The 10,060-nt window shown below is 41.5% G+C and overlaps 1 protein-coding gene across 14 annotated transcripts in view; it reads right to left on the bottom strand.

The window, feature by feature from the left end:
- The window catches only part of phldb1b (pleckstrin homology-like domain, family B, member 1b), a 98,163-nt gene that overhangs the window by 3,492 nt on the left and 84,611 nt on the right, over positions 1-10,060 (bottom strand). For 10 of the 14 annotated variants that reach the window (XM_037268340.1, XM_037268343.1, XM_037268342.1 and 7 more), the window contains 8 exons: positions 9,124-9,234; positions 8,927-9,029; positions 7,578-7,622; positions 6,685-7,018; positions 5,802-5,892; positions 4,235-4,381; positions 2,528-2,747; positions 1,112-1,197 (listed from right to left, as the gene is read on the bottom strand). In XM_037268340.1, coding sequence (XP_037124235.1) covers positions 1,112-1,197; positions 2,528-2,747; positions 4,235-4,381; positions 5,802-5,892; positions 6,685-7,018; positions 7,578-7,622; positions 8,927-9,029; positions 9,124-9,234 — 1,137 coding nt within the window. The remainder of the gene's footprint in view (positions 1-1,111; positions 1,198-2,527; positions 2,748-4,234; positions 4,382-5,801; positions 5,893-6,684; positions 7,019-7,577; positions 7,623-8,926; positions 9,030-9,123; positions 9,235-10,060) is intronic. The other 4 variants (XM_037268341.1, XM_037268351.1, XM_037268352.1 and 1 more) reach the window with 1 other exon arrangement.

Below are 10,060 nucleotides of genomic sequence, written 5' to 3'. Positions count from 1 at the left end.
CTGCCCCTGTTAGTCTGCCCCTGTTCGCCCGCCCGTTAGCCCCGTTTTCCTGTTCGTTCCTGCCTGTTTGCCACCCTGTTAGTCCTCCCATGTTCTGCCTGTCTGTTCCCCGCATCCTCTCCTCCACCACACTTTTCGCTTCAATAAACCCTGGTCCAAGCTGCATTTGGTCGCCCTGTTACGTGATGATTTAGTGATGACTCAACATTTTAATATGGCTAAAAGCTCAAAAAACTTGATTTTGTGTTATATGGCTCCTATAAATATTTTTAACAACTCTTACAATGTTTCTCTCATCAACTGCTGTTGTTTTCCTCTGCTCTACATGTGACATGTTACTTTTCTCAGCTTCATAAAAGACTGCTTTGTTTTACAAAACATCATGTAATGCATAATCCAAAACTGAAACTAAGTGATTACTATTGGAATAATAAGCAAATAAGATGTCATCTTTATTACCAATTACCTGAAAACAATAGCTTCTATATTCAGTTAGTCAAACACAAATGATTAATATTCTACAGGAAAAGAAAATTGGCCTCATTGTTCCAGTGCTTTTGAAGGGGAGTGTTTATGGCAAACATAGACCACAATAACTGGAACAAGTAATAGAATGCTACTTTTGCACAGTACTGTACATTTCTTTAGAAACAAAAGTAAAACTAAACAGTGTCTCACTTCATAAATATAGGGGTCAATCCCAAGTTTTATATAAGAGAGAAACTGTATTCTAGACATGACATTCAGATGGGGTCCGGGAAAAAGAGGGAGGGCAGAGGGAACAAGCAGAATTAACAGATCAAACAAAACACACTGAGACGTAAATCCAATTTGAGGATTTCAGGTTTCAGTCATTCTCATTCACTGGCAGCTTTCTAACCACGGGGATGACAGCAACGAGACAGGTGAAAGGGCAGTGTGGTGGATACATACACTCGTCGGATTCAAGTTGAAAAACCTCCTCTAGGCGTGAGAATAGCCGGCCGAAGCAAACGTGCCAAAATAGAAGGAAAGAGCAAAGAATGGTGCGTGCAATAACAAGAACAACTATAGATAGAACAACTGCAAAGATAAATGAGGGAATGAAGTTGGATTTGAAATAACAGCATACCTTTGTGGCGCTGCGGAGGTGATCATAATAAACCTCTTCGATAGCCTGGAAGTAGATCACACCCTTCAGCTTGGTCTCGTGTTTGTCTGAAGGGGGAAAGGCAGAATGATTTCATGAAAAGATTTGAAAATAACACATCATGACTTTTCCAATGGAGTCAGTTACACCTTGAGTTTTACAATGTCATCATGTGACACAAGTCCACGTTCGATGACGAGCATGTTTGCATTGATGGATAAAAAAACGACAATCACAGCACTTCTGGCTCTCTCTTTTCCAAGTAAAAGCTGCTCTTATTGTATGCTTGGATTTGACTGGCTTCTTGCGCTACTCTGGTACACGATTGCACTTTGTTTCATCAGCCACTGCAGAAGTGCAGTAAGGAACCGGTGAGGAACTCAACACCCCAGTTCTACCTCCAGGCACAAACACTCCACAAGACAACTTAAAGAGTAGTAGGTAGCGATGCACTACATTTCGAGGAATATTTTAATACACCGCTATTATCTGTTTAGCATTCAAATAGCCTCGCGTTGGCATCTCATTTGATTGAGACCAAAACGCTACGTTGCAGTAAGAAAAGATCAGCAGGAATTAACAGCCTTCACAATGTGGGTGTGTCACTTCCCGTTACTTTTTGTTCAAGGTCAAGAGACAAGGGCAAGTGTTGCATCTCAATCAGCCTCTTCGGAGAGTGCCACCGCCTCGCGCATTTTGATGATAGCGCGAGTAATCTCAACGCACCTCCTCACTTGAAACTAGGTGCGCTTTAAGAGGCTTTAAGCGGAACCTTCAGATGACTTCAAGGGCTGAACGTGAACAAATGTCCCAAGGCTCACATCGACACATCAGTCACTGCGCCACAAGCTGACGGTTTGGATTGAGCATACATGTTCAGACATCATTTTGGAGAAAACTGACTGCCATGTACATGTCTGAGTCAGACACACATTTTTAAGGTTATCATTCATATTTGAAGCCCTTTTATACCCTGTCCTTCCCAGAAGATTGGATGCACAAAACATCTGGAAAGCAATGTACTCTATAATGAGGCTTATTTCAATAATTATACTGCCACAAAATTTACTTACACCTTAATTATTATTCACAAAAACAACTAAATATATGACAAAGCTCTTTGTCAACAATATGGCTCTGTATGATATACCATATATAAATTTGTCCTTTTGGTGTCAAGACCATAAGATTATTAGGGAAAACCCTAATCTATAAGGTACAAATCAAATTCAAATAAGATTATCCCATCAAATATTTTTGTAATTGATTATTCTATCGGTATCGATTACTTGAATAATCTGATCACTTTCATTTTATATAACGAGGCGGGAAGGAGTGAATCTAAATAATACAGAGAATTTCAAATGGACGAGGAATTTTCCAGATAATTCTTCTTACCCATATAGTATGAGAAGGTCCTTTTGAGGCGGTCAAAGACAAACCAGCGTTTCTTCCATGACTTGATCTTTCCTCCCATCTTGACCAGGTAGCCCTTGCACATCTTCTCAGTGAGTATGATGTGGTAGCAGGTGTCCACACTGTGGCCTGATGTTTCAATGTGGGCACGAAGGTCAAACTCCTCTTTCCTAATTGGCAGGTAGCGTGTCATGGGACGGGCCTGGACGCATGGAGAACAGAAGGGACAAAAGAGAGCTATGAAGAACATGTGACGGTTGCTCATCATTTACTAATCTAGTGTTGTTTTTCTAACAAAGTATATGTAACATTTTCATGTTTACATTGCATTTCACTGTATCAGAAACATTTCTTAAACCCTCAACTTTTAATCAGTCCGCCAACGATTGGTATAAAATTGTCCAAATCAATCATCATTGATTCTCATTGATTAATTCATCATTGATGAACCCACCTTTAACCACGAGTGTAAGGCTTACAGGGTTTGTAGTCAGCACAGCTAAATATAGTCAACTTAGAATGATGACAAATAGTCATTGATCTTTGACATAATTGAATACTGTCTGATTTGATGGATCTAATACAGTTTAAGGCAGTTTTAATAGCTGCTCAAAAGAAGCACAAGATTGAAAAGGGTGTTCATGAATTTTGATTAAAAAAATGTTTTTGCAGTTCAACACCACTATTGATGGGGCTTAAGGACTGGGCCGGCACATAGAAAAAGCCCACGTCTGCATATAATTGAATTAAAGTGCTTTTGTTTGCGGACTATCTGAGGAGCTCCAAGATCAGCAGTTGACATGGGATGAAAAATCATGCAGTTAATCTCCCGAGTGATTTGGATTGGCAATCACATCAGCAAATGCCGCCAGAGTGCCTGTCTGCACTTCCTAACCTTGTGCTGCTGCTCCTCGACTGGTCGCCCGGACCTTCACAATCCCTGAGATACCTAATGCTGTCGTGGAAGAACCAATGCAACTCGGCAGAACCCACTTCTCCTAGGAGGAATACTCCTGGTGGATTACGCAGGGTTTTGCATTTTTTGTGGATAGAAAATGAATGGATAGATGGACTCCAAAAAGTTCATCAACCAGTGCCTACTCCGGCCCAAATGTTGCCGTGCAACCAGAGGAGCCAGTCTCTGGACTCGCCCTGACCAGTAAGTGCCATTGACGGAAGCCGCCTAGAGACTGTGTGACCCACCTGTTCCTCGTCTCCCTGTTCGAGTGGTGCACGACCTGCTGCCGCCATCCGTTCCTGTTCTGGCAACGCACAACCTTCCACTCGTTCCTTTCCCAGCGGTGCACAAACCTGCAGCTTCCGTCAGCCCCTGCTGCTGTGGCGCATGTTCCGCGCTGCCACCCACCATTGCTTCAGCAAGGCCTTAAGCCGCCCTCTGACCCTTGGCTCTGGTGCGCAAGCCATGCAGCCGCCCTCCGACCCTGCTCCAGTGGCGCAAGCCCTATAGCCGCCCTCGCCTCAACTGTGGCCACCCGAATGGCTATTTAAAGATCCGTGTGTTTGCCATTCAGGCCACCCGCCGGACTAGCCCTCTTTTTTTATGTCACTCTCCTGTCTTTTCCAGCCCCCTCAGCCCTCCTTCCAAACAATCCTGAGGAACTCAGCTACCAGTTTGGAGGAAAGGCCTTTTTACGTCACACATTTACATCTAGGTCTCCTTTTACTGACCTGAGAGAAGTTCTTGGCCCTCAACTTAACTTCCTTCTCCACCAGCTGCTGTCGGTGGAGAGTTTCATCCTGCAGTCTTTTCTCTGCTTCTTCCCTCCTTTTCCGCTCTTCCTCCAACATCTGATGGCGAGTGAAGCTCTCCTGTTCCTGAAAGAGAGCTATTCCATTCAATCCTCTGGACTAGACTACACTTTGTACCGTAATTTTCGGACTAAAAGTCGCTCCGGAATATAGGTCGCATTAGCCATAAAATGCACAATAACGTGAAAAAAGAACATATATAAGTCGCTCCGGAGTATAGGTCGCATTTTGGGGGGAAATTTATTCGACAAAATCCAACACCAAGAACAGACATGAACGAGCAACAACAGGCTAAACGATAAGTATGCTAACGTGACATAAACACAAACGAAGAGCTGAGACCGGGTCTGACGTAACATTCAGAGTTATTAAAAAAAACTATTACATAAATAACACGTTTATAAAACCATCTGTGTCACTCCAATTCATTAAATCCATCGATCGTCCTTTGTCAACAATGGGTGCGCGCCGCTGACGGCGCTTGCACTTCAAAATATTCCACAGGCCCATATAACGATATATAAATTAGATATCAAATAACTATTATATAAGCGATAATATTATCCAACCACGCCTGGAAGTTTGTTTTGTTAAATAAAGAGCCGTTTACCAAACCCACGTCTTTCCTTGTACTTTGTTAACGCTACAATGTAGTTACTGTATACTAGATCTGTGGAATAACGACAAGGCTGACGTCAGGGCGCACGCACGGCGTTGTTGACAAAGGACGAGGAATTTGATCGATGGATTTAATGATTTAGAGTGCACAGATGGTTTGATAACATTATTGCTTATATAATAGTTATTTGATATCAAATTTATATATCGTTATATGGGCCTGTGGAATATTTTGAAGTGCAAGCGCCGTCAGCGGCGCGCACCCATTGTTGACAAAGGACGATCGATGGATTTAATGAATTGGAGTGACACAGATGGTTTTATAAACGTGTTATTCATGTAATAGTTTTTTTTAATAACTCTGAATGTTACGTCAGGCCCGTTCTCAGCTCTTTGTTTGTGTTTATGTCACGTTAGCATACCTATCGTTTAGCCTGTTGTTGCTCGTTCATGTCTGTTCTTGGTGTTGGATTTTGTCGAATAAATTGCCCCCCAAAATGCGACTTATACTCCGGAGCGACTTATATATGCTTTTTTTTTCACTTTTTTGGGCATTTTATGGCTGATGCGACTTGTACTCCGGAGCGACTTTTAGTCCGGAAATTACGGTAATGCTTGTCAAAACACTATTTGCATATTAGCTATTCATTCTGACAGGAATTTCAACACTGTATCAGCACATTCAAGGCACAGAGTGACAAAATCGACTGATGAAAAGGCCAATAAAATGAATGAAAGACCTAAATTACAATATTGAATCATTCGGCCTTATTGATAGCATCACTACAAAAAGTCATCAATCACCAAAATCTGATTCCAAACAATCACATGTACGATCGCATCACGCCTGTGTTGGAATGGCACTTACCCGAAACTCAATAAGTCTGGCTTTCTCCATCTGTGCCTCCTTCAGCATTTTCTCCATCTCTTCAATCTTCTGAGCCTCCGGTCCTCCAACACTTGTGGTGGAAAGAAAAACACAGCATTTGCATTCAAATTGATTCGGAGATATTTGGGGTTTTATCAAATGCTTTTTCCCTTTGAAATCAAAGTAAAGGTGGCAGTGTCTGATTTCAATATATTCAGGTTTGTACACGAGAATTTACTCAGGCAGCCTGAGGTTGGAAATATGAACATTTTATCTACCCTACATACAGTAGGGAAACAGTTAACATGTGTAACAATGTGCACTTTTAATTAGTGCACAAATGCAATTAAATAAATAAAATATTCTACCAGTACAGTTTTGTCTTGTGAGCTTCAACAAAGCTGTGAACAGTGGATTCAGTTGGGAGCTTCCTGCAGTGAACACAACGTGCTTCCAACAGATGGTCCCCAAATTAAAACATGCAGCTAATGTCTTTAAATGCTGGGGAGCAGTCTGGGAAATGGTGCCTGTGGGTGCTTTTGTCTGTGTGCCTGACAGAATTTGTCATAAAACGGTTAAATGGAATTATTCCGAATCCTAGGCTTCTCTCTCATTATTAATGAATGTGTTGACATAGCACTGCCCATGAGGGAGTTATACTGTATACTGATGGCATTAATGGTTCACTACTCAAATATTCACCAATTCCAATTTTTTTCAAACCTATGCTCTGTTATAGTGCTCGCCTAATTGCTGTTTTGTGCACTTTCTCAAATGCCTTAAATGCGCAGTCTATTACAAAAATAGTTAGATTTTCTGCCATCAGTTATTAGTACAAGCAACAGTCATTACTATTATGACTTGTTGAGGGTGTCGTGGGTACCTGGACAAATTATCAGGTGAGCAGGCAGAGTTGTTTCCTGTGGACACGCTGGTGTCCATACTGTCAGAGCTCTCTAAGCTCAGGGTGTCGTAGGCCTGCTCTCCGGCTGATGCCGGATGGTGGTGCAGGATGGAGTGTTGGACCAGAGGAGGGGGGCCTGTAGACTTGTGACTCAGTGCGGGACTGTAGGTCATTATTGGGGAGTAGGAGGGCGTGGAGGTGATGAGGTGAGGCTGCAGGCCATGGAGCGCCTCCCACTGGCACTGAGCCTCTTCTGCGGCTCTCTGCTTGAGCTCCGCCAGACGACGTCGCTGCTCTTCAATAACCTGCTGACCTGAAAAAAGGGAAATCTAAATAAGGTGGGGGGTTTTGTTTTGCCTTGAGCAATTGACATAACGTTTATCCTGCAAGCAAAACAGACAAGTCAGTAGACACCCACAAAAGGTCAAATGCAGCTCAATAATATCAAGGAGTAAAGGGGTACCCAAAGTTTTCCAATCAGTTTGATTCTAGTAAAAGCAGCAGAAACACCAGACCAGAACCACTAATATGAATCATGCACCACACATCACATAATACAGGCTGTCTAAATTCCATCAGGTTTGATTACACATTTGATCTCATGTTGCTGCAAATTCATTGTTAGACACATCTGTAGGTAAGAGGAACTAAAGCCCATAACCTCAAAAGATTATAAACATGCAGGAATTATTCCCCACCAAAGGAAGAAAAAAAAGAGCCTCTTTGGGAGTAAATGACACACCAGGCATGGAAGAGACTGAAGGTCAGAGGCATAAATTAACACCCACTGTAGTGTTAACAATGCAATTGATGGATAAGAGAGTAAAGGTAACAGCATGGTGGTTTTGAGGTCAAACTGTTTCAAAGACTACCTGCTGATCTTCCCTCTATGGGTGGCTGACTGGAGGCCTGAGGTTCTGAAGTCCGCAAAAACAGACAATTGTAAAAAATCTGTACATGCTGCTGTACAGTGGATATAAAATGTCTACACACCATTTCCATCAAATGCCAGGTTTTTGTGATGAAACCAAGAAAAATTATTTCCAAACACTTTCCACCATATGTCACCTATAATGCGTGCGACTTTTTTTTTTGAGAGGAAAGTTAAAATTAACAACTGAAATAAAATGATTGGCTGTTTTCATAATGATCCAATCACATTTAAAATCATGTTAAATTGGAATGATCAAATTGTCACCTCTTTAAGTGCCTCTGATTGAACAAGTCAGGAAAAAAACTACTAGAAACAGAATATTTCGGTGGGGTTAATCAGACTCTAACCCAAAGCCACAATTAAGTTTTTTTTCGTTGTTTGAGTTGTTATTTTCAATCGAGTTTTTAATGTTATAGATCCCATTAATAATGTGCTTTTTCTTGGTCTCGTTTTTTAATAATCACAAAAAAGCTTGGCATTTGAAAAGGTTCCTACACATTCACCAGTGTGACTGGTGCCAAAATGCACCTTTTGTATGGCTGACTGGCAAATAGTAGACATGAATAACCAGCGACTTGATTCATCATCGACCTTCAAGATTAATTTATATCCATGAAAGGTAACTAAAAATACCCATGTAGGATTCAGTGCACAGTGTGAATCCTCCTAGTAGTTTATTATAAATTACAACCACAATAACAAAAATATACATATATGTTGAATAAAAAAAATATACATACATGTTGAATTAACATGTCTCTGATGAATGACCATTAACATGCCTCTGTGAAGGCAAAAATGTAAAGGCCAATTTTCTAGTCTTGGATTGAATTAGACTCCACAAGTATGCATAACGCTGTGGGTGACAGACGTTATCGTTAACATTGTTTTAAACATTTTAGATTATTATTATCTATTACTGATCTTATTGTATTTTCAGAAAACGACAGAAAAGGTGCATGACAGCAAAGGAGGAGGATCACACGTATATTGTTGTTTATTGTTCACAGATGTATGAAGCACTATAAAAGATGAACAAGAGCTGCTGACTTTTAAAGTACTGTCCCTATCCATAAGTGTCCAGGCAAGCAAGACAAGAGAGTTCTAGTATTTTTTTAAGTATACCGTCAGATAAGTGGAAACTTTAAAGAAATAATCTAAATATTTCAATGCCCATATTGCCCACCCGTGATTCTGGGTGTCGAGTTCAACATCAATATAATATTCACTTTCTTGAGAATGTATACATAAAAAAAAAAAAAAAACATTAATACAGTACGTTTTTACCTTTCTGCTGCAGAGCGAGCTGTCTCTTGGTCTCGATGCTCTGCATGGTGGCAGCCAGGTTTCTGGGCAGACTGCTAGAGCTTTGGGAGGCTAGAAGAGGGCTCTAAAAAGAATGAGCAGTAGATATTGTCAGAAGATTCTCTGGCATGAGGCACAGGCACAGGAGGGCAATTACTGCTGAAGAAGAAGAAGTCTACCTTGGAGCTCGTGTTGCGGCCCAATGTTGCTGCTCCCTCCTGCTGAGTGGATCCAGACTTTACTAAATGAGGAGATTGTCCTGGATCGCTTTCCAGCTTGGAGCGGAACACCTGGAGAACACAAACCTGGATGAGGACCTGTAGTTTGACAAGTTGAATCTATTGCAACGTATTGGGACTCCAGCGTGATGGTCACGCCAATCATAGATGAGATGTTTGAACCTGGGGGGAAATTGCTGTGAGAAGCAGTTAAAGGAGGCCATGAATCCACTTTCAATCAGAAGGCTAGAGTGTTTTACAATCAAGAAAGCCTGTTGACATTAGTTTGTGATTTAATAAATGGAACTTTGATGCTGCAATCACATCCTGCTGAAGTTAACTGCATTAGCAATAAAACGTTCTACTAATGTTGTGGGATCGATCCTCAACCCTGGTGACCACGCCGAAGTGTCCTTGAGAATCAGCTTTATTGACCAAGTTTGTGCATGGCAAACAGGGATTTTGACTCCGGTTGATCTCAGTCTCTATACAACATTTAGGTAACTAACAACATTTAAGTGATGAGAACAGGATGTTATTGCACAGTGATACTCAGAGTCATCAGAGCGACAGCCTGGGGGAAGAAGCTGCGTCTGCTAAGACACTGAACTACAATTTGCTCCCAGTGTGGACCTGGCAGGGCCTTGCATGGCAGTAGCCTCCCATTAGTGTATGAATGTGTGTGTGAATGGGTGAATGTGAGGTATTGTAAAGCGCTATGGGCACCATGTGGTGGAAAACAGCACCATATAATTGCAAGTCCATTTACCATTTTACTTGCGCTGGCGTTAGCAATGAAATACCAAAAGCTTTTTACAATCGCATGAGAGGGAATTTTATAACTTTTGCTTGCTTTAAAGACAGTATGGGTGAGTGGAATGCGGCATTATTTAGCGCT

This window comes from Syngnathus acus, chromosome 13 (genome assembly GCF_901709675.1).
Source record: "Syngnathus acus chromosome 13, fSynAcu1.2, whole genome shotgun sequence".
NCBI classification, from domain to species: domain Eukaryota; kingdom Metazoa; phylum Chordata; class Actinopteri; order Syngnathiformes; family Syngnathidae; genus Syngnathus; species Syngnathus acus.
This window is presented reverse-complemented; position numbering and strand designations above follow the sequence as displayed.